The sequence below is a fragment of the Hippopotamus amphibius genome, chromosome 1 (assembly GCF_030028045.1).
Source record: "Hippopotamus amphibius kiboko isolate mHipAmp2 chromosome 1, mHipAmp2.hap2, whole genome shotgun sequence".
In the NCBI taxonomy this organism is placed as follows: Eukaryota; Metazoa; Chordata; class Mammalia; order Artiodactyla; family Hippopotamidae; genus Hippopotamus; species Hippopotamus amphibius.
The window spans coordinates 79,393,292-79,418,593 of record NC_080186.1 but is presented as its reverse complement, the minus strand read 5'-3'; the positions used below and the strand labels follow the sequence as shown (position 1 = coordinate 79,418,593).

General features: G+C 38.7%; 1 protein-coding gene across 2 annotated transcripts in view; it reads left to right on the top strand.

The window, feature by feature from the left end:
* The window catches only part of CACHD1 (cache domain containing 1), a 222,680-nt gene that overhangs the window by 110,733 nt on the left and 86,645 nt on the right, over positions 1–25,302 (top strand). For both annotated transcript variants that reach the window (XM_057717419.1, XM_057717428.1), the window contains exons 3-4: positions 1,056–1,204; positions 25,133–25,239. In XM_057717419.1, coding sequence (XP_057573402.1) covers positions 1,056–1,204; positions 25,133–25,239 — 256 coding nt within the window. The remainder of the gene's footprint in view (positions 1–1,055; positions 1,205–25,132; positions 25,240–25,302) is intronic.

Genomic DNA, 25,302 nt, shown 5'->3' with positions numbered 1-25,302 from the left:
TAAACTTTATGGTTTGTGCAATATTTAGTAAGGCTGAGGACCTCAGTTATTTAATTGAAACTCTGAAAGAGCCCACATATCAGCGGTGCAAAATCAGATTTTAAAATCAGCTTGAAAATAACAGATGAAGATCTTCTAAGCTGGCTTCATGTTCTCAGCCTGTGAGCCATTGGGTTGTGTGAGCTGCGTGACCCGAAGGAGATGATCAGTTCTCCTCTAGTGTGCGGATGATGAATAGCTCTCCAAAACCAATTAGCTGTAATTCTATCAGTCATTTCATTTGGGTAACATTTTGTTTAAGGGGAAGAAAAACAACACTTTTCCTTGGAGATCTGTAATTAAGCTGTGATATTTGGTGGGAACAATGGAGGAAAAAGCACTATGCTTAGCAATTTGCTTCTGCTATTCCCACATGAAAGTGTATTATGATGAAGTGTTCTGTTCTCAGCAGTTAAGAAAGACATTTGTCCATGTTAAAGGTGTAACAGACCAAACACAAGTCTATTTCTAACTATATATTTTGTTTTGTATGGATGTCTGCATTGCACAGCTTCAGGGATTTGCCATTCACGTCACAGAAGATACTGAACATCATTTCCCTTCCTTCATGTATTTTCCTCCTGAAAAATCTGTGTGAATCCAGAACCATGAATAGTGGCGTTTTTTCTTCCAATCACTATTGTTGCCCTGTAACCCCTAACACCCACTGCCATGCCGACAGTAATATCCACAGACTTTGTTTTCTCCAGCAGGGCAATGTATGGGTCAGTATTGTTTTATTTGAATTTGAACACATGAGTAGTTCTTAATGAATCGTCATCTATTGTAAGGTAGAAGTTATTATTTTACAGCTGTTTAAGTATCCTTCTGTGACTTCTGGGCATGTTGCAGTTTTTATTTCAATTTACACAATGAAAGAAGACTTGGGTGTGTGTTTATTTTATCTGAAGTTTAATACAGGCAGCTTATGACACAACTTAATGAGCTTATAGGAAAAAGTACAATGGGTTATTATCCTGGTCTTTCAATTTATTTTGCTTATTCTTGTCCCATAGCTAGCCAAAAAAATCCGAGAGAAGTTCAACCGTTACTTGGATGTGGTCAACCGGAACAAGCAAGTTGTAGAAGCATCCTACACAGCTCACCTGACCTCTCCCCTAACTGCGATTCAAGACTGCTGTACTATCCCACCTTCTATGATGGAGTAAGACTTGGAATTTGTTGTTGTTTAAACCAGGAATTGAATTGCTTTCCATTCATTTTTAAAATACCTGTTTATTGCAAAATGTATTCCTATCTTAAATAAGCCCTTTACACAGACAAGTAATTCTTAAAGAAGTGTGACTGTATCCAGGGAACTCATGGACCTTCCCTGCTTGCCTTTTTGTCAGGCTGGAATCCAGTTTCAGAAGTATCAAGTATTGTTTGAGTATAGAATTGACTTCTAGAAAACTGCAAACACTTTTTCATGTGTTAACTAATGGGTCATGAATAAGGCAGTCTTATTTATTCTGCTAATTTGCCTAATTTAAGGGAATGCTTTTTATCTTTGATACAAGAATAGCAAAAATTCCCACTTCATACTTTATAGTGTCTTTAAAACTACCAGAGTAGATGTGGCTTCAGATAATATTGAAACTGAATGGTTGAGGATATTTTTGTTTATTGGCATTTATCTGGAGTGGTGTAGGGTCACGTGATGCTGGATATTGTTTATAGGGGAAAGAACACTTATCTAGAGGTACAAAGAACTTAATTTTGATTTGGTCTCTGATTAGCTGTGTGACCATAATCTAGCTATTAATGCTTATTTTTATGTGCAGTTTTTTAATCAGTGAATAATAATCTTTATTATACCAATTTAGAATTGGCTATTTACAATAGAATGACTAAAATAAGTTAAATGCTTTAAAAATTATGAGTGTAAATGTTACCATATTTAGTATGTATCACTCTTCTTTTTGCGTAATAAGTGCTCTTGAAGCTATGCAGAGGATGGAGATACACAGTTTTTTGGTAGTTAAATGATGCTTTGCTTCCACATAGAAGTTTTTACTTATTATAGCTTCTTGGTGGGCTATGTGGTAACGGAGCATCCTCAAGTCATTTTAGTTCTCTGTCTGTGTGATGTTAAGATGAGCCTTTCTCTCTGGCTTACCCTGTCTGCAACCTGGAGAAGCTCATATTATTTGTTTACTGAACTAAATGAAAAGTGTATACAATTTGGAATGAGACTGTCCAATATGCATCTTAGCTCCAGGACTTAATACTCAGGTGGTCTCAGATATTTGATGTCTTTGACCCAACCTGTCTTCATCCCTAGAATGGGAAGAATAATGGATACTTCACAGGATGTTGTGAGTATTCAGTGAAATCAATTATGAAAATACTTTGCAAACCGTAATGTCTGAACAAATATTAGCCATAATACTTATGTACTTTCCTATCATAGTAAACATTTCATTTTTGTTTATTCAGTTTAATCAAAGAAGATTTTTTTTACAGTTGGGGCATCAGTAACTTAATGTTTTTGACAGTTTATCTCTAATCTAAAAATAAAATAAGGGTCCAGTTGGGCTTTGAAGCAAAGAAAAAATCATTTTCTTACTGAGAGAAATGATGGTATAATAAAGGAGAAGTCCTTAGAGCTAAAATTACACTTAAAACACTGGTTCTCAACCAGGGTGATTTCCACTCCCCTTTATCTCAGGGACATTTGGCAATGTCTGGAAACATTTTCAGTTGTCACAGGTGGAAGGAGGGGACGGTTGCTACTGATGTCTAGTGAAGAGAGGCCAGGGATGCTGCAAACATCCTATAGTGCCCAAGATAGCCCTCCCAGACAAAGGATTATCTGGCTCAAAATGTCAGTAGTGCAGAAGTTGCCTCAGAAGATGGGAGATCTTCATGAAATTCCTAGGTGGAACTATGGCTTTAGATGAAACAAAAAGTGTGAATTGACTGGCGTCTTCTTGTAAGTCTACCCCATATGTCACCTTCCCATTATTTTCCCACCTTGTGAATGTCCATTAATGTTTCAAGAAGTAACTCAGCAATTTGCCTCACTTCATAGCTTCCTATTACCTCTTCTCTTTCTTCTCCTTGTTTACCTTTGCCCCTGGAGGAGTTCATTGCTCCCTCATCTTTGTTCCTATAGTAAGTTTCCTCCACCTCTATCACAGTGTAGAACTGAATGTATCACATGTTGTTGTTGATAGGTCTGCCTCCACTGCTGTTTTAGGCAGGGATTATACCTCATCCATCTTCACCCCACTATCTTGCAGTTGTGTTTGATTACTCTTTGCTGGAATCTGGAATGATTCTATTTTGATATGGGGATGAGGAAGGGAATGTATATTCTCAAGAAATTAAAAAATTATTAGGTGGGGGCCAAATACTGAACATATAGTGACTAGTTAGGGCAAAATGTGACACAACAGAGAGGTGTTGTGGTTCCTCAGAGCAAAGTAGTATACCAGGTAGCTGGCATCACAAAAGATTCTATGAACTTTAGTAGTGTGCATCTGGATCTAGAGATTATCATACCAAGTGAAGGCAGTCAGACAGAAAAAGACAAATATTATATGATATCACTTATATGTGGAATCTAAAATACAGTACAAGTGAATTTATTTACAAAACAGAAACAGAGTCACAGACATAAAAAACAAATTTATGGTTACCAAAGGGGGGGGGGAGAGATAAATTAAGAGTATGGGATTAACAGATACTACCATATATAAAATAGTTAAACAACAAGGATTTACTGTATAGCACAGGGAACTATATTCAATATCTTGTAATTACCTATAATGGAAAAGAATCAGGAAGAAAGATATATATCTGAATCATTTTGCTGTACACCTGAAACTAACACAATACCGTGATAGTTTCAATTTTTTTGAAACTTGAGTTTTTTTTAAGTGTGCCTCTTATTTTATCTGGTCATTTGGAAGAGTATCACAAGGAAATAATAACATGTTTATAAAGATAAATTTGTAAAGAAAGTCATTATAGTGCCATTTAAAATAGAGAATATTGTAAATATTCCTAAATGTTTAATAACAGGATATTAGTTAAGGAAATTATATCATATTCATAAAGGTGACAACACAAGATGTAGCCATGCTGTAAGAGAGAATTTTCTGACTTGTGAAAATGGCCATACATGCATACACAAGTACACATCAAAAGTTTGGGAAGACTTACATCAGAATGTTTTGGAATAAAGACAGTGGTTTCCATTTTGAATATGCTGAGATGAGGGCTGAGGCCTGAGATGCAAGCCATCCAGACATTCGGCAAAAACCAGTGGTTCTACTGTTAAGTGAATATAATAAAACATAAAATGTAGTTTCTGCCCTTGAGGAATTTCTCATTTAGTTCAGTTTAACATCTAAGAGACTTGAATGCTACTCCTAGCAGGACATATGCTGAGTAAGCAAGTTAGTAGGAGAGGCTGTTCCTCCTTTAGAGGTTGGACTTCTGTGTTGAATGTAGAATGGAAACTCTGTGAGCTGCAGTGCAATCTCCTCTCCTCTCTAGCAGTAGCTGACAGAGCCAAGAACTGCCGTTTGGGGTGAATCTTGTAAAACCAGGACAGTTCTGTTGATAAAGCTGAGTCTTCAGAAGATGTATAGATGACAAAAAACAGGTTCCCTCTAGCAATGTAGTAAAGAGAGATCTGACAACCGTCTGCAGCTGATGGTGGCAAGTGACAGCTAACCTTCCCTTAGACTGAGTCTTCTTGGCTTGACAAGAAGCTCACTTAGCAGAGAACGTGTGTAGGAGTTTTCGGAGTAAACGCTGAGCTGGTGCTTTTCTAGCCATTGACTAAACACAAACACTTTATAAAATTAAGAGATTCTTTCACCTTTTTAATGAAGATTGAAAGATGGGAAGCGTTAATAGTTATTGCTGTGAACCAGGGTAGGAATCCTTAGCTGCCCTTTTCCAGTTTCTCATAAAATGCTTTAATCTGCATTTTTTTTTTTTAACTGTCGTGGTATCCTACTGAGGACATTTTCAGTTCTTTCTTTCTTATTTCAATCCCTCCGAAAAAGCCTACATTTTGAGTCTCAGGGTGTTCATGTTGGGGTTAAACACAGAAAGGAAGAACTCCCAGTCTTGGGAAGCAATTTAAGGACATGACTAAAAACAGTTTATATTATCCTCTATGTCAAGAGACACTGTTTTTTCTCTCGTGGAAATAACAAAGTTTCTTCTTAAAATAAATATACCTAAATTTAAAAGTGCATTAATTAAAATGAAAACATTAAGTGAATGTGACCAGCGTTTTGAAGATGATCGATATGGTAATGACCAAAGTTAATGAAAAATGGACTCAAGATTGTTGAGAAAAGTCCTTCCAAATTATAAGGTTTTACTGTTCTATAAAGCAAACTCTTTTTTTTTGGGGGGGGGGGGTTTGCTGTGGACTGTGCTGTGTGGCTTGTGGATGTTAGTTCCCCAACCAGGGATTGAACCCAGCCACTCAGCCATGAAAGCACAGAGTCCTAACCACTGGACCTCCAGGAAATTCGTATAAAGCAAACTCTTTATGCCCATGAACCGGTCACATACATATGCATTAATACTGCCATTATAATAAATATAAGCAACTGGACCTGAGATAAGGGCTCACCAGTCTTAGATCTGCATCTTGACCCTTCTTAAATATCTGGGCCCTGTAAACATTTTTTAAAACACAACAATGGCCCAATAGCACTTGAGCTGCTTATTACTAACTTTGTATATGTAGCCCATTGAACTTGCTTCTCCAGCTGTATTAAAGACCAGTTAGTACTAAGGCAGTATTTTTATGACTGATTTTAACCAATGGCTAATTTTTAATTTTTTAGGCCTAGAATTTTATTTTTACAGATTTATAATCCATATTTGATTTTTGTCACTAAAGCTTGGTAATGCATATTTTTTTAAAATAAAATGCCCAGTTCTGAAGAGAGGGACTTTAAAGCATTCTATTATAGAATATTCTGCAGAATACACCCTGAAGGTTATAGTATGATGATAACAGAGAGAACCTGCAAAGCAGCAGAAAATTAATGTTTCAAATGATTTTGATACTTTCCTTCTCAGACCAGTCAACTCTTCTTACTCAGGAGCCCCGGAAGTTAATTGTTTTGCACAGGATCCTGCATAGTGATTAGGTATTCCATCAATATTTGTTGAAGGAATGATGTGAATAATTAATATTATCTCATGTGGAAAGAAATAGGCTACGGCTTAATCTAAGACAAACTCATTTTCAGTGGTATCACTTTAAATAGCATAATTTTGAGAGTGAGTTTATTTACCCATGTAATTTAATTTACAGCTCCCTCTGTGTTGTAATGGGTTAGGTGATGAGGGTCCACAGGATCCTGGGCTCCCTCGCAAGGACTGCACAGGCGCACGAACACCTAATAACGCTCGTGGTCTGTATCTGGCCTACAAATGTGTTTATCTTGGCCCCAAAAGATGTTTTAAAGGTTTTTAAATGTGTAAGTTTTAAAATCTGTTGCCAACCTTTAAACTTTAGGGGAATTACACATTTTAAAAATCTAAATTTCTGTCCTCTCTAAAATCAGATCTGACAGTGATGGGTCCACATGCCCAATGGGCGATAGGCAGCTTCTGTGAAGAACATCTCCCTTTGAAGGCAGGGCCTGCATTCTCCCCTCCACCACAGTCCCCACTAGCTCCTGTCGCATTACACCCAACCCATTCCTCTGACTTTCATTACCTGCTTGGCCCACATTAGCGTGTGACATAATGTTAATACATTTTTTAAATGTCTTATCCACCCGCATTCCCTGATATGCTATCTTAAACATACATGCTCATTCCGTCATTTAAATATAGCTCCTTTATGCATAATACTGAGAACATCTATCCCTGATACCTGGCTTGTCACAGAGATAAGGTTATACTGCGTGCATTTGAAGCTACTGTTTTATCAGCAGACCGTGCTAACCCTTGACTTTTTCATAAACCAGTCAGTAATTTTGTCTTCCACATCTCTTAATCCATTTCTCTCCTCCCTTCTCCAATTTCTTCTGTAGGTGCTTCTGCCTGGTAGCATTCTTATTTTTTATTCTTGATATCTTTATTTAAGAAAACAGAGACAATGGAAAGCTTAAACCAGGAGGGAAATACTGGGAAGATGAACTTAGATTTTTATTCTTTTTTGTATCTCGAGGTAGGATTCAGTGCTATTATCCTCACTTAATTGATGCTTGTTAATTGGATAATGATGGTGGGAACTGGCATTAAGGCATCTAGGCCAGGTGTGAGATTAGCAAAATAATATTCTGATGGAGCTAGCGTAGGGAAGCAACTTGTTTCCAAGGCTCTCCGAAGCCAGCCATCTGAAGCCAGGAGACTTCAGACTTACACAGAATTCTCTCATACCCATCAGGGGAGACTTAAAAAGCTTCATTGATTCCAAACAGTGAAGAAACTCTGGAAACCATTGTCAAGTTGGATTCTTGCTGTTTTACAAGGAGCTCTTTGGGTTGGTGCATCCACTGAGATTGATATGGCCACCAGGGGAGGCACATAGGACTCATCTCACTTTCTGAGAACCCAGATTTAACGCATCCCTGGCTGGCACCCACTGGAACAATATGATTTCAGGAATCAGGTCTTATCCTTCAACCTGTTGAGGGTACTGTGCTACAGACAAAGCAACTAGCATCGGTTCTGATGCAAGAACGCAGGTTCCTGATTACAGTTCTCATGAATCAGCCCATAGTATAACTCTCTATTAGTCAGGGTTCTCCAGAGAAAGAGAACCAATAGGATGTGTGTGAGAGGAGAGGAAAAGAGATTTATTTTAAAGAATTCGCTCACATTGGGCTTCCCTGGTGGCGCAGTGGTTGAGAGTCCGTCTGCCAATCCAGAGGACATGGGTTCGAGCCTTGGTCTAGGAAGATCCCACATGCTGCCGAGCAGCTAAGCCGTGCACTACAACCACTGAGCCTGCGCTCTAGAGCCTGCAAGCCACAATTAGGGAGCCCATGTGCCACAACTACTGAAGCCTGCGCGCCTAGAGCCTGTGCTCTGCAACAAGAGAAGCCACCGTAATGAGAAGCCTGAGCACTGCATTGAAGAGTAGCCCCACTTGCCACAACTAGAGAAAGCCCACAAACAGCAACAAAGACCCAATGCAGCCAATAAATAAATAAATAAATAAATAAATTTATTAAGAAAACAAAATTCACTCACGTGATTGTGGAGATCAAGTCCCAAATCTGCAGCATAGCCCAGCAGGGGCTGGAGACCCAGGAAGAGTTGCAATGCCAGTCTACTGGCAAAATTCCTTCTTGCTTGGGGAGGTCAGTCTTTGTTCTATTAGCGCCTTCAACTAACTAGATAAGACCCACCCACAAGTCCCCTGATTGAAATGTTGATCTCATTCCAATAATGCCTTTGCAGAAACATCCAGAATAGTATCTGACCAAATATCTGGACACCCTGGCCCAGCCAAATTGACATATAAAATTAACCATCACACCCTCTTAGAGAAAGGATAGAAAATTGGTCTACAAAATCTACCTTTAAAGTTGAATTTTTATTAACCCTCAGATTGAGATTGGAGGATACCAGACTCTCATTCCTGGAACTTTCTAGTGTTCTCCTAGACTGCTTCTCTTAAAAAAGTTAATGCCCATGTTAATGTGCTGCCTGTAAAGGAGTGTAGGCATTTAAGTCTTTATCCATGTAAATTGGTTGTATATTTTGTAGTATGATTTAGATGTTGTGCAAATTTCTGTGTTCACATTTTAAATTAAGTATTACTGACATCATGGGAACCAGAAATAAGTTACTCAGAGAGTTGTTTTTAATTTTGGTGATTAACATGCTGACTCATAATGTTCAGATTCCTGTACTAGGCTCCTTAGGAATCTTTAGGGACTTAAGAGCATCAGGTCAGGGTTTGTGATTGTTTTTTTTTTTTTTTTTTAACTGAACTCAAATACAAGCTTTCTTTCATTTTTAAAAGGAGGCAAGCCTCTTTTAAATATTTTATTTTTAAATCAATTCAGCCTCTACCATGGTAGAAAAGAAACATCTTAAGCAATAAAGACAGTTTTCCTATTTAGTTTAAGTTCAGTTATAATACAGATTATATCACAGGAATATGGTACTAAGACCAGATGGGCCTCTGCTCTGCCGGTTTCCTGTGTGATCTTGGAGAGTTCACTTAACCTTTGTAGTCCATAGCTTCCTCAACTTTAAACTGAGCAGTTTGAACCATACTCCAGGGAGCCAACTCTCAAGATTCATATGGGCAACTTTTCCTGCTGCCCAAATTTGTGAATTCTAGATTCATTAGGGCATTTGTATTCATCTTTTTGAGAGCTACCTGGAAAAAAGAAAAAAAGATGATATTATGCAGCAAGACCCACAGATGTTAGATTGCTCATTTATTCATTAGTTTAAAAAAGTAAGCATTTGTGGAATGGTTTATGGAAGAAGCATTTCAGCTGAGTCTTGAAGTAGGAAAAGGATTTGAACATATAGGCGTATGGAGGGAGAGCTTTCCAGGAGAGAAAGGTCAATTTAAAGAAACCCCCATGGGAGTAAATGGCCAGGAACACTGAAGAGGACATTGTATCTGGGGGAAATGATGGAAGAGGCAGCTGAGAAGTTGGATTAACATTAGATGGTAGAGAACCCCAAATTCTAGACTGAATAACTGAATTTTAATCAAGAGACTTTAAGCTCTGTAAATAAAATGAAGGATAATTCTTCTCTAGCTTCCATGTGTCTTTGATGCATGGCAGACGCTCAGTAAATACTGGTTGTTTGAATAAGAGAATTTTAAAATTTTTTTGAGAAAGGGAATGAAATGATCCCCTTTAAGGGGATTTTACTTGTCCACCATGTAACAACTAGAAGAGCTAATCTGATTTCATTTATGTAGGCAAGGAAGAAGAGGGGGCCTGAACTTGGCTGTTGACATCCACTGTTGGGTATTGGAAGAGGGAGGAATTGAAGGTGGCTGAGCTTGATTCTGGGTAGCTGCGAGAGTGGTTGATACCAGGTTCTAAGTCATATTTCTATTCTGTGTGCCCTTTCATCTTTCTTCTTGTCACACTTGAGTTCAGGGACCCTGTCAACTTTGTATTCAGTACCTTGCTTGACTCAATATATATTTGCTGAAGGAGTTCGTGCATGGTAGAAAACCTGATTTGGTCTATAGTTTGAGTACAGGTAGTGATGATGGTGTCAGAATTATTGAGCTACTTTACCTCTAGGCAGAAATTCTAGTACTTTTACGCCCATTCATAATAGTCATCATTTTCCTTTGAGTATTATTCCATTGTGATAAGCTCTGATGGGAAATTTGTTGATGTTGACTTAGTTATCTCAGTGGTTAGCTAGATTTAATCAATAATAATAATAATAGATATGAATAATTATTATAACAATACTAATAATTATGCAGGGTGAATTTAAAAGCACAAAATTTCCGAATATCTATGTATATACCACTTTCAGCTCAACCTGTCTGTATCACATTCAAGGTAGTTAAGTGCAAGGCATTATGCTAGACACTCTCTGATAGACAAAGATGGATGAAGCAGTCTGTACGTTTAGGAGTTCAGAGGATGCAGAGTAAACTAAGCAGACCATGTCAAGTGTTATGAAAAACCCAAAGACTCTTTTAGAAGAAAAAGTGATTATGAGCAGAGGTCTCTGAGCACTCAGGCTTGGTAGAAGAGTGGTCGTTGAGGTCTTGAAGAGTAGAACTCCTGCAGACAGATCTAGGGGAAGGATGCTTCAGACCAGAAAACAGTAAGCAACATAAAGCATTGAATGTGGTGAGGGGTGAGGTAGAGCTGGAACAGCAGATAGGAGATATATGTGGTGGGCTCAAAATCCTTGGTCAACTGGACAGATTTCCCTCTGTAAACAGTAGGTTTTAAAGCAAAGAAAGACTGTAGTCAGGTCTGAGATTTGGGCAAATTAATTTGTTGGCAAGTGTAGGATAAATTGTGGTGGTGAGACAAGTTGTTTGTCAAGCTGGGCCACCCTGATACTCTAGGAGAGAAGTACGGACACCTCAAGGAAGGATTGTAGGAAAACAAAAGATGTCCCGGGTGGTGATGGGTTACATAAAATATTATCCACAGACAGGGAATATAATATAGAAAATATAGATTCTGCCAACTAGATTGTATTGGAGATTTGGGTGGGGAAGAAGATTTTGAGATGATTCTAAATTTTAAATTGAACATCTCAGAGGAGAGGAATCTATTAACAATGAAAATAAGAGCAAAAGATATTTAAAAGGAAGATAAATGCAGTATGAACATGCTGGTTTTGAATTTGAGTCACACGTGGATCATTCTTAGAAGGTGTTTGGCAAGCAGTTGAGTTTAACCTGTAGCCTCACTTTATTTTCATTCCACAGATGTTTCCACCCCCACAACTAGGTTATATGTGTGGCAGTTCAGGAGAGAGTGAAAAGGTATAGCTTTAATGTTGTGCTGATGCACAGTTGAGTTTTGTATAAAATGATGTTTCTAGGCATAACACCTGACCCACATGTGGGCAAATCCTATTTTTTCCAGCCCTATTTTAAGGTGATGCACATGAAAAAAAAAAGTGATAAAAAATGTTTAAGCCTATATACATTTTATTTCTTATTATTACTGCTCTTATGAGGAAAAAAAAAAAGAAGGCACTGTGATTTAGCCAGGTGCTTTTGTACTAAAGACTCTTATTCTTTTGTTCTTTGGGTAGCACAAGGTCAAATAAAGTGACAAGCATGGTTCTTGACCACTGAGTTTAATTTTATCACAGGTCCTGCTCCTTCCACAGGAAGATGTGTTTTGTGTTTTTGCCCTCAAAGTACTAAATGGTAAATCTCAGTCTTTCAAGTGTTCTCCCTGCCTTATCTCACAATTTCATCTCCAGTCCACTTAAAAATTATTGTTACCTGCAGTCAGGCAAAATGTTACAGATACAGTCTTTACAGATATTGGTACCAGAAGGACTTGCGTTGAGCTCAAAATTCAATAAAGATTTTGTAGAATGCCTTACATTTCAGAAGGCCTACTCAGTTACAATATTTAATTTATGTAAAAGAGTTACATATGTTTATACTTCAGTAAAATACTTTCTTCTGTAAATGTTATTTTACTTATATTATGTTCTTCCTATGATCCTTTTATCCCTGTGGGGGTACCATCCTCCTCCTCTTCCATTCTGCAGATGAGGATGTAGGCTCAGAGAGGTTGTGTCAGGACTCAGGGGAGCTGGGTGTGGAAGCTAGGTTTCCTGATTCCAAATCATTTTCTTCTTTTAATGGTAAAATATTTTGACCAGTCATAAAATTAGAATGGCTTAACTGCCAGTTGAAATGCTGAACTATGTGTTCCTTCTCAGAATTTGACTTGAGGCTATGGGATGACCCTCTGAAGTTTCTAAATTGGCTGAATATGAAGCTCCCACAGTCTGGTTAGTTTGTTTCTCAGTCTTAAAACCAGGTTACTGCAGTAGTTTGTGTCATTTCCGTGTGTGTGTGATATTTATAAAGATATAAATATCTATATCGTTAGGCCTATTGATGAGCACCCTCATAGCAGAAAACATGTGCGTTTGGGTCTGCTGACAATCCTGCTTTCTGTATTTTCCTTGTGTGACCTTCACTGAAGGAAGGACAGGAGACCTGCCACACTGCTTGGAATCCTGACTTTCACCAGTGGCCTTTTATGGATTTTAGGGAGCATTGGTCTTGCCGTTTCCCTTCTTGCTTCCTATCTATCTATCTATCGATCTGTCGATCTACCTATCTATCTATCGATCTATCGATCTATCTATCTATCCTCTAAAAGAAACTACCTAGCAGGCTACACCCACTTTAAGAAATAGACCCTATTGTAGCAGAGGACTTCCCTTTTGGTTTTCATGTGTTTTATTGTGCAAAAATATCAAAGTGTTCCAAAGAAGATCAAGATTTTAAAATCCCGTGTCTGTTATCTTTATTGGAGACTCGACTGCTCTGGTGTGATGATGGACACAGCTATCTTCAGGCTCGTAGCTTTATTAACTTTTGAATATTGGGTCAGTAATTCCTTTTGAAGACACATCAGCCATAAGTATTCCACATCTTATGTTTCACGTTCCTTCTGTGGAACAGGGAGATTTGGACAGAGCTTGTCTCTCTCCTTTGCTCATATGCCTGAGAGATTGAACCAATTCATCTCCAAGGTCATCTGCTAACTGAGGTTCTTAGTGCTTCTCTTTGATAGATACACCACTCACAGTTGTCTGCTATTTGCTCAGTACCCAGTGTATGTGCAGGAAGAAAACACATGAATTTACAAGCTCTGGTCTCTAGTCTTGGCAAGCCTCGGCCTCTTCAGTTTTCTGCATTTCGTCATTCAGCATTTACTAAAATTGTACTCTTCACAGGCAGACTCTGGGCTAGGCTCTAGGGATAAACAGGGGAAGGATCTCTCTCTTTGTATCTTCCTAGCAAGGGAGAAAGTATATAAATAAATAACTAAAGCGTGTGAAGTCCTTGTTAGAGGTCAAGTGGCAAGATGGACAGGGGGCTACAGAACGGCACAGAGGGAGCCTGTGGGTCCCACCAGACCTCTGTCCACCTGCCTGTTTTCTCTTTTATTTTTCCAGATACCTTTCTTTCTTCTTCTTCATAACCCCTGTCCCAACCTGGTGACGAGGAAGTTAAAGGATAAATGTTTAATGTGGTCGTGGATGCACTTCCAGTTCCCCTAGATGTCACCTGTGCAATTTTCCAAGCTTGTGTGAGAAAGCAGATTAAATGGAATCTAGAAGCAAAACACGGATTACAGCAGGGCCTTCTCCCAGTGATCTGCTTGGGGGACAGGATGAAGGGGGAGAATGGTGAAAAGGAAAGATGGCTGGTTTGTATGACAGACTCTCACAGAGAGGGAGACGCTTAATTGCTCTTAAGACTTACCTTCCAAGGGCATTTGAAACCAGCCTTGTTTCCACTCTGACTGGGTTGCTGAACCCTGAAGATTTAATCCTTATCACTGATAAGAATAGAAAGAATGTGACTTATCTCTCCAATCTCTGCAGAGATGGAGGGAAAAACCATTTCTCGGAACATGATTACACGTTATTTGACAGCTTTTCAGTTTGCCCATTAATTTAGGTGTTTGAATAAGTAAACTCAGTTGGGGGGGAGTCAAGTATCATTTTCTTTATAAATGTGATAGTTCCTTTTTGAAGTGATCCCACTCTTACCCCTTCCTCCACCATTCAAACAGAGTTTAAATATTTGCCAGTGTAGATGTTTGATTTTTATCTTAGCTCTTTCTTTGTTTAACTTTATTCTCATGGGTGGTTAAGTGGAAGATAAGGGGGTTCTTGTTTAATTCTTTTCAACTGGTGTTGCTCAAATATTTGGAGAGCAGACACTTCCCAGAAAGAATGAGCAGGAACCTGGTTAAATGGAGGTGAAGTGAAATGTCTCCCTGTCATATCTGAGTAAACAAGGCACTGTTGGGCCCTCACTAGAATGTTTTCTGGTGTCCAGATCTCCTTTTAAAGGCTCCTGTAGCTACTGGTCAAGGGGTTTTGCCTTCTTTGCTTTCCAGGAAAATGTGTGCTGCTCTCGAAATGGAACTTGGTAGTTCAGTGACACCAGCAGCAAGGGAATGCCTTGTGCTGGGAGCTCCACCAGAAGCCTTACAACATTTGTTCCACACCAGCTTCTGATCTAATACCAGATTTTGCTTCCATAAGAAATGCTGTGTATATGTGTGGGGTTTTTTTTTGCTTTTTGTTTTAAACCTTTTGCACCTGTCTCTAGCAGCGATTAAAAACCAGCAAACAAGTAAAAAAGTATCCCCTACTCCATTAGCTGTCATCATATCGGCTTTATTTATGGATTCAACTATCACTGTAACTATCACTGTAAGCCTTGCTCTTCTGAGATATCCACAGGGATTTGCTTTCTAAATTATTGCTTATGAAATGTGCCCGTGAACAATACCGCATTTCACCAGCACCCTTGGAACCCACACTGTGGGTGTGGTTTTTGTGTGCTACCTGATAAATTGAGCAGACTTTGCTAAAATTGTTGAGGAAAACCCGGGGTTTTAAGTGATTTGCCTGGCAAATCACCTTCCGTAGGAAATTTAAACAAAGACCATGAAAGAGATTCAGGAAGTAAATCCCAACTGGTGTATGTGTCTCTCTCCTTTATATCTTTTTCTTTCTAAACTGGGACTCCACTGAAAAGTTGATTCATACTGTGAATCGAGGCTGAATGAAATCCAATTGGAACTCACTTGAACACTGTTTTGATGTAAGATTCAAAGCTTCTGCAAATTTATTTTATCTTCTACATTTGCTGATCTCCTGCTTGTAAATCCTGTTGAAGGAGAATAAAAATGACTGCAGCCTGATGGGAATTAAATGTCTGAAGTTCAAAGCAGTTTGCACATCAGAGCAAACGTCAATCAAATGAACATCTTGCAAGCCAGGCAGGGAGTGAATTTCTCCATGGGGAAGAGATCAAAGTGGGAGTCACAGTTCTGTTTTCTCCCTCGGGATGCAGTTTCGATCAGTTGTTCATGAAAGTAAATCCAGAAGGAAGTTTTTTCTTTTTTTAACTTGAGGGGGTAGGAAGGATGGAGTTATTTCTCTTGAAACTAAATTTCAGGCACTGGTTTTATCTTAAGAAAATAAATACAGAAAGCAGTCATAATCCAATACCTCCCCTTTTTAGAGTGAGAGTCTCCAGGAGATATATATATAGGATTGTTCTCTTATTCATTTTTTAAAGGACAGATATAAAGGTAAGTTGAATTGCCTGCTTATTTTATATGAAAATCTATAATTTTACCAGTTCTTGACCTTTCCATAAACCTGAAATTTTATAAATATGACTGGCAGCTAATATATTTCTCAATGAAAAATCTCTTAGGTAACGCTTAAGAGTAACTGACATGTTTTTATAACGGATTACAAGCATGAACTTTACATTTCTCACAGTCTCCAAATCAGGGTAAACAGCACGTTTCTTTTTAGAAATCATTTTTCTAAAAGGCACATGTCATAAAATGCGTTCCTGTCTTAGGCAAGGCAACTATTCCTCTGGGGTCTGGAGGTAACGCATGTAATAAGGATGGTTAAGCAAGTTTTACTTCTGTGTTTGGAGTCCAGAATAGAAGCAAGCATTACTGAGTGTGAGTGAGTAGAAGGCAGAGGGATAATCAGGGGGTTTGCTCATGTAATTACTTCTACCAGCTGACTCACCAGCTCAGGACACACCGTGCTCCTATATCTCTTAAGCCCCCTGTTGACCCCTGCTTCTTTATCTACCTGCACCTCAGCAGCCATGGAAGCAGAGTGAGGTTTATTTCTAGGCATTTCATGTTAAGTCAGTTGGGGAATGGGTGCTCCCCACATGTGGGGGAACTCAAGCCATTGAGACCATTGCCACTTAAAGGATCCCATGGAGCAGGAAGCAGAAGGAAGGAGGATGATTGTCATGTCCCTGAATCCTTTCAATAGCAGTGTGTGGGGGCTTGATAGGAATACATTAACTTAAAACCAGCAGTATTCACTGTGTGCAGATTACCCAGGGAGCAGGAATTAAACCCAATTCTGTGATGAGGTAACAGTCAGTTTCATCCTTTACTCAGCAACTTTCAGAATCCAGCGGTCTGTGAGCCAGCTAGACAATAGGTCAGATTGCCCTCTGGCTGAGGTTCTCCTGCAAAGTGGTTATTTAAGTCTCAAACATCAGGGCTGTTCTGTGGATTCCTTCAGAAAAAGAACGTCTTCAGGTATTTTACGTGTTATTTTTGGATCCGGTTTGATCTCTGGAAGGCTGTGTGTTTGTACCACATTAGCTGGGGCTTCCCTGAGCCGTGTTTCAGTTTTATGCCTCGCTCACATTTACAGTAAAACTTAAGTTGTGGCTGTTATCCGTTATGGTATTCAGCATCTGGAATTCGTTGTCCCATGTGAGAATTTTTCAGAATTTGGTGAAATTTCTTCTTTCTTGGTCTTTTCTTATTTCTATCTTATCTTTCTTGCACATAAGCCATTTGTTTAAGGTCGTCAGATTACCAGAATGCCAGGGTCTTTCTCTCAGAAGAGAAAGTTGGCACCAGGAAAAGGAGAAGATTGCTATGAGCTGGCCCCAGGTCTGCTGTGTCTCTTCTCCAGGCACAGAATGCAGTGCTCACTCTTCTGTTCATGTGGAACTTCTAGTTTCCATGCTGCCCTGAAACCTCTCAGATTTCAGTGGCAAATGGGAAGGGAGCTTGAGGCTTTTCTGGGGTGAAATAATAAAAAGTAACCCCAGGATGGCCAATTCCATAGCTATGCCAGTGGTGAACATTTTAAAAATCTAAGTTATCTACAATTAATAGAGAACACCTGCCTTTAATCTCTCCTTCCTCGTCCTCTGCATCCTCATCTTTGTCCCGAGTCCTTTCTCTGTAGCTGTCCACTGTGAGGCCTTAGGCTCAGCTACTGCCATTTCCTATTAAGTAAAAAGCAAAGATGTCCTGTAAGCCCCTCGAGCTTTCAGAGTAATCCTTGCCTTTGAGAGGACTGAACTCTACTTCAGCTGTTGTAGATAATGTTCATGACAATTGATTGATTGAGATATGGTGTCATGTATTTATTATGAATGAGAGCTTGAATATATGTTCAAATCTTGCTTCTGTTACTTGCCAGCTATGAAGCTTGGGCTTCTTAATTTAACAGTTCTGTGCCTCAGTTTCTTGGTCTTCAAAAGGAGATAATAATATTTCCCTTGAGTTTGTGACGATTAGACGAGTTGATCCATGTGAAACGCTTGGAGTATTCTTGATATAATACACACACACACAACACGGTAGCTGTTAACTGTTATCATTACTAATACATCCAATACTAGTTATTATTATTTATTAAAAGTTTGCTGTGTGCCAGGCTCTCAAGAGCCATTTTCTGGTTATGAAAGAGGTACTATTTTTATCACCATCTTCTAGATGAGCAAAATGGAGGCTTAGAAAATGTAAGTTCTGTGCAAGAGCTAGAGAGCAATAAGCAGTTTAAATCCAAGCTGCATTCCAGGTCTTTGTACCTCTGAGGCCGTGCTCCTGACCAGGACATGACATGCTTTGCCAGGGTAGCAGTTCCTTGTTCATCAGAGATGTCCAATGAATATGATGGAATAAAATATACAGAGCTTTCCAGTGACTGAGTTCTCTGCCCTTCCACGTTAGTCAGCCACCAATAAGAAAACTTACAGAGAACAATACATTCCCAGGAATGCACTAGACCTGAGAGAGAAATATAAATCCTCAAGGAACTTACAATCCCATTGGCAGAACTGAAACTTCTTAGTTCTTGGTACCAAGTACCAGATGCTACATGGTAGGGTTTCAACAATAAGTCTTCCATAACAAAATATCTTGGCATCTCCCCTCACTATACCTTTATTTAGTATATGGGGAAAGCAAAATAAGTTTGCTCATTATTTATAATAAGTCTTATGTTAGAATTTTTTTTAATTGGCGTAGAGTTGCTGTACAGTGTTGTGCTAGTTTCTCCTGTACAGTGAAGTGAATCTGCCGTGTGTATACATATATCCCCTCCCTTCTGGATTTCCCTCCCATTGATTAGTATTTTGTTGATATAAGCAGAATCTAAAACACATCTATCTATCTATCTATCACACATCAACTATGTTGACGTTATGCTAAGCCTGATTACAAAACAGTTATTTAAAAAATTAGGGATATGTCAATCTCAATCTCCTAATTCATCCCACCCCCACCTTCCCGCCTCGGTATCTGTAAGTTTGTTCTCTACTTCTGTGTCTCTATTTCTGCTTTGCAAATAAGTTCATCTGTACCAAAAGAGGGGATATATGTATATGTATAACTGATTCATTTTGCTGTACAGCAGAAACTAATGCAACATTGTAAAGCAACTATATTCCAATAAAAATTAATTTAAAAAAGAAAAAGAAAAAAGAAAGAAAAAATATATCAGTTATAGTACAGAAATTTCTACCTGTCACTGAAAATGTCACCCAAAAAAAATATTAGGGAAAAGAGACATAAACATGAATTAAGATGTGGGGTAGCACTAGGCAGTTTAGAAGAGAAAGGGCTCCTCCTTGGCTGGGGCTGACAAGAGGACTTACTGGGAGGAAAATGAGAAGAGCTGGGCTTCGTAGAATGGGCACTGTGAACACTGGAGAGCATCACAATTCAGACCCAGCAGAAAAACATGTATTGATTAGAACTATGGTCTGATTAGTTAGGAGACCTATAGTGGGAAGAGAAGGTTGGGCAGGTTACTGATGACAAGCACTGTACTGTGAAAGCTTTTTATAATCAACAAATGTTTACTGAGCACCTACTCTTGTTAATGTGTCATTTTCAGTTTTATTGTTATAAAAATTGTTTTTTTCTTTATTGGAATATAATTGCTTTACACTGTTGTGAAAGCTTTTTGTAATCAACAAATGTTTACTGAGCACCTACTCTTGTTAATGTGTCATTTTCAGTTTTATTGTTATAAAAATGTTTTTTTTTAAGTTCCTTATTGGAATATAATTGCTTTACACTGTTGTGCCAGCTTTTGAGGTACACCAAAGTGAATCAGTTGTATTTATACATATATCCCCTCCCTCCCTCAACTGCCTCTCACCCTCCCTGTCCCGGCCCTCTAAGGCATCACCCATCATCGAGTTGATGTCCCTATGTTATGCAGCAGCTTCCCACTAGCTATCTGTTTTACATTTGGTAGTGTATATATGTCTATGCTTCTCTCTCACTTCGTCCCAGCTTCCCCTTCACCCCCCACCCCAGCCCCCGCCCGCCGTGTCCTCAAGTCCGTTCTGTACATCTGCATCTTTATTCTTGTCTTGTCACTGGGTTCATCAGTACCATTTTTTTAGATTCCATATATATGAGTTAGCATACAGTATTTGTTTTCCTCTTTCTGGCTTACTTTGCTCTGTATGACAGACTCTAGGTCTAGCCACCTCATCACACATAACTCAATTTCATTCCTTTTTATGGCTGAGTAATATTCCATTATATATATGTGCCACATCTTCTTTATCCACATCATCTTATCCATTGATGGGCACTTAGGTTGCTTCCATGTCCTGACTATTGTAAATAGTGCTGCAGTGAACATTATGGTACATGTGTCTTTTTGGATGATGATTTTCTCTGGGTACATGCCCAGGAGTGGGATTGCTGGGTCATATGATAGTTCCATTTTTAGTTTCTTAAGGAACCTCCAAACTGTTTTCCATAGTGGCTGTACCAACTTACATTCCCACCAACAGTGCAGGAGGGTTCCCTTTTCTCTACACCCTCTCCAGCATTTATTGTTTCTAGATTTTTTTGTTGATGGCCATTCTGACCGGTGTGAGGTGATATACCTCACTGTGGCTTTGATTTGCATTTCTCTGATGATTAGTGATGTTGAGCATCTTTTCATGTGTTTGTTAGCCATCTGCATGTCTTCTTTGGAGAAATGCCTATTTAGGTCTTCCGCCCATTTGTGGATTGGGTTATTTGCTTTTTTGGTATTAAGCTGCATGAGCTGCTTGTATATTTTGGTGATTAATCCTCTGTCAGTTGCTTCATTGGCAAGTATTTTCTCCCGTTCTGAGGGTTGTCTTCTTGTCTTGTTTATGGTTTCTTTCACTGTATAAAAACTTTTAAGTTTCATTAGGTCCCATTTGTTTATTCTTGATTCTATTTCCATGATTCTAGGAGGTGGGTCAAAAAGGATCTTGCTTTGGTTTATGTCATAGAGTGTTCTGCCTGTGTTTTCCTCTAAGAGTTTTACAGTGTCTAGCCTTACATGTAGGTCTTTAATCCATTTGGAGTTTATTTTTGTGTATGATGTTAGGAATTGTTCTAATTTCATTCTTTTACATACTGCTGTCCAATTTTCCCAACACCACTTACTGAAGAGGCTTTTTTCCATTGTATGTTCTTGCCTCCTTTATCAAAGATAAGGTGCCCATATGTGTGTGAGTTCGTCTCTGGGCTCTCTGTTGTGTTCCATTGATCTATATTTCTGTTTCTGTGCCAGCATCATACTGTCTTGATCGCTATAGCCTTGTAGTATAGTTTGAAGTCAGGAAGACTGATTCCACCAACTCCGTCTTTACTTCTCAAGATTGCTTTGGCTATTTGGGGTCTTTTGCATTTCCATACAAATCGTAAGATTTCTTGTTCTAGTTCTGTGAAAAATGCTGTTGGTAATTTGATAGGGATTGCGTTGAATCTGTAAATTGTTTTGGATAGTATAGTCATTTTCACAATGTTGATTCTTTCAATCCAAGAACATGGTATGTCCCTGCATCTGTTTGTATCATCTTTGATTTCTTTCATCTGTGTCTTATATTTCTGCATACAGGTCTTTTGCCTCCTTAGGCAGGTTTATTCGAGGTATTTTATTCTTTTTGTTGCCATGGTAAATGGGAGAGTTTCCTTAATTTCTCTTTCTGCTCTTTCGTTGTTAGTGTATAGGAATTCAAGAGATTTCTGTGCATTAATTTTGTATCCTGCTACTTTACTAAATTCATCAATTAGTGCTAGCAGTTTTCTGGTAGAGTCTTCAGGGTTTTCTATGTATAATATCATGTCATCTGCAAAGAGTGACAATTTTACTTCTTCTTTTCCAATTTGGATTCCTTTTATTTCATTTTCTTCTCTGATTGCTGTGGCTAAAACTTCCAAAACTGTGTTGAATAACAGTGGTGAGAGTGGACACCCTTGTCTTGTTCCTGTTCTTAGAGGGAATGCTTTCAGTTTTTTACCATTTAGAATGATGTTGGCTGTTGGTTTGTCATATATGGCTTTTATGATGTTGAGGTAACTTCCTTCTATACCCACTTTCTGTAAAAATGTTTTCTTTAATGTTCTTAGAGATGATCTTTTCAGTACAGAAAGGAAAACAACATATAAAAATAGTTCCCTGGTCTCCCTGGTCCCAGAAGTGAACTCTTATTTCACAGCAGCCCAGGGAATCTGTATGTGCTTAGCGCTGGACTTCAGGCTTCTCCAGAGATGGGGCTGAAGGCACAGGTCCTGGCTGTGGAGACTCTATTCAGGGAGAAAGGGGCCCTCTTCAGGCTTACACTTCTTCTGGGAGAAATTGTCAGTAACCCTCTTGAGTTGCCTGTCCCCTTTAGCAAGTTCTTCCCTATGTGTCACTTAAGTGAAGCAGTGTGGAGTGTGGCTCATCTTTGGACAGGGAGTTGGATGATAAGGTCAAGTCTCTCTTAGGTCCCTGATTTGTTGTGAGTTCCTTGGTGTCACTTTCCTCAACTGTGAGATAGGTAGGTCTAAAAGGGGTTTGTAATTTGTACAGTAAAGTCCAGTTGTAAGTTTCAGGCATACCTAAAAATTACTCTTTCTTGATTCAAATTGGAAGATGCTCTGTCCTTGGTCTCTTTGAGGCATACAGAGAAGTACCTTGCTCACATGGAAAGCCATTCTACTGCTTTATTTCTAAAGGAATCTGCATGACAGGGTTGGAGGGCTTCTCATCCCTGGAGAGCGTGTCAAAGTCAGATTCCAGGATCTCACCCCAGACTTCCTAAATCAGGCTCTTCCAGGGTAGATCCCAGGAATCTGCATTTCAATATGCTTCCTTGTGATTTTGATATAGCCAGACTTTCAGTAATGAGGAACCATTTATCTGAGTCATGGTCCTCACTTTTTGGAGCTCTGGACCCCTCTAGGGTTGCCCGGATTAGGGCTAAGCACTGGCACAATGGATGTTCATGGAAGATCAGTTAATGAGTGCCTGCTTTTGACAAGAACAATACTAAGTGTTGTTATACATACACAGTGGTGAAAAAACCCAACAAAACATGGGGTCTGCTCTCAAGGGGCTCTTGTCTGTTCATATAGCCTGATCCATAAAAATCCACACACTAAAAATATATACAAATGGAGCCGTAAATGAAAAATATGGCACTTGCTTTGAGAGAAGATGTAGACTCTTGACATAGACTAGGAAGTCATCCACAATCAGAATAGACCTTTCTGGGAAAGTGATAAGCGAACAAAGACCTGAAGCATAATTAGAGAGATAATCAGGAGAACCTTCTAGACTTGCATTGCCCAATATAGTAGCCACTATTCGGTGACTGTTTACATTTAAATTAAGATTAAGCAAAATTAAAAATTTGATCTCTGTTACCTTAGCCACATTTCAGATGCTCAGTAGCTACATGTGGCTGCCATATTGGACAGTGCAAAAATAGCACATTTTCATCATCTCAGAGAATCCTCTAAGTCTGCCCTGGTCTAGATCAGGAATGGTGAAACAAGTCTGGCACACCACCTATTTTTGACAATTGAGTTTTACTGGAACATAGCCATGCTTATTCTTCTATAAATTCTCTTTGGTTTCTTTCACACCACAATGGTAGATTTTAGTAGTTGTGACAGAGATAGCCCAAAAAGCCTAAATGTTATCTGTCTTTTATTAAACAGTATGTGAGGAAATTGGTTTAGTGTGGTCATCTAGCACATGGAGAGCAAGTGAGTTCCTTGTCTAACGCTCCTCTTGCTTCACAGATGTTAGATGCTCAGACAAGAGAGGGACAGTGAGATTATGTTGCTTTGCCAGCATGCACACCGGCAGCTGCTAATGTATTAATCTCTTCTTTTCTCTCCATCTGTGGCTTCTGAGGCAGCAATCTTCTCGTCTAGACAAGCTGGAGCAGGTCCAAGGAAGAATGACCATGCTGGTGAAGCAACTGTGTCCTTGGAGGCACAGTTGACAATGTTGATATAATTCTGTACTGGGTGAGAGGCTGTACTAAAGAGTCTCTTAAAATTTCTTAAAAAGTCTCCTCCTTTGAGATGAAATGTATCAAAACAAAACTTTAACTTTTGCTTTGGAACCCAGCACACCCTTTGAAAACCTAGCCCCTTTGCTTTTGCTGTCAGTTCAATGTAGTAGTTCTTATATAAGATCCATAAAATCAAAATTCATGTGAATAATCAGGTGGATCTTGATTTTTAGGAGTGTTTCTCCAGGCTTATAGAGCTGCTCTACCAGTGTTAATGGAATTTCCTAATGACATTTATCATCTAAGATACACATTTTAACACAAGTTTTTAAAAATCTAACTTCAGATTGAGTTTATTTACAGGTAACTGTTAGAAACTTCATGAATCTTCGCAGTATCTGAAATCCCAAATAGCTTATTTAAAAGTTCAAGATTTTTCTCTTTTGTTCCTTCTGGATTAAATTCACTTAAAAATAGTCTTAGTGACTATATATAAATGGGTCGGTACATTTTCCTATTATTTTCTTATAGATTGTTTGTTTTGGCAAATGAGTCACTGATTACGCTAGTGTTTCTTGATCAGCTACTAGCCAGAGAACTAACATTGCTGTAGCTCTAGCACCAGCACTGCACTCCCACTGGAGATCAGCAAGGACCTTGGCCTCATCTCCGTTACAACCTGGAAGGTGCAACCTGTGATTCATTGATCATGAGAGGAACTGTGGTGCATTATTTACAATCCTTCTCACAGCTTTGAAAAATGTTGTATTATTTCTTTTTTTTTTTTTCCAGATAAGAAACCTGGGGCTAGACAAATTGCACAATTTGTGCAAGTTCACACATTTATTAGTGACAGAGCAAGGATTCAAATCTAAATGTTTCCTCCTCCACAGGCATTCTTTCTCCTTCACGACTGTCTATTTTTGTTCTTGGTCATTGGTTTTCAGACAGGATAAGATAAAGAATTTTTTCACATTTTACATCAGAGCTTAAGTCTGAATTTTTGTCATTCTAGTCTGCATTTTGTCAGTTCTGTTTTCTTTATGATTTTATCAATAGTACCTGACTCAAATTCATTGGGGGGAACGTTTGCTTAAAGGATTTTTTTGTTAATCTCCTTAGAACTGATCTTGATTTCTAAAACCTTCTAGATGCAGACATTGGTTTCTCCCGCACTGTTCTGAAATGATTGTTTTTTAATATTTAAATTGCAATTTTACCATTTATGAGCTGGCCTCTTTTGTACACAGTATGAACTATTACTTTTGTTTGTTAGTTTTCTGGATTGAATAACCACCAGGTAAATATTGTTAATTCTCTTCTATTTTTCAGATTTGATGGGAACTTTAATACCAATGTATCTAGAACAATTAGTTGTGATCGACTGTCTACTACTGTTAATAGCCGGGCCTTCAATCCAGGACGAGACTTAAATTCAGGTCAGTAATCGCTTGGCTTTAGAAAGGTGAACTATATTCCACCACATTCAAATTGAATAAATG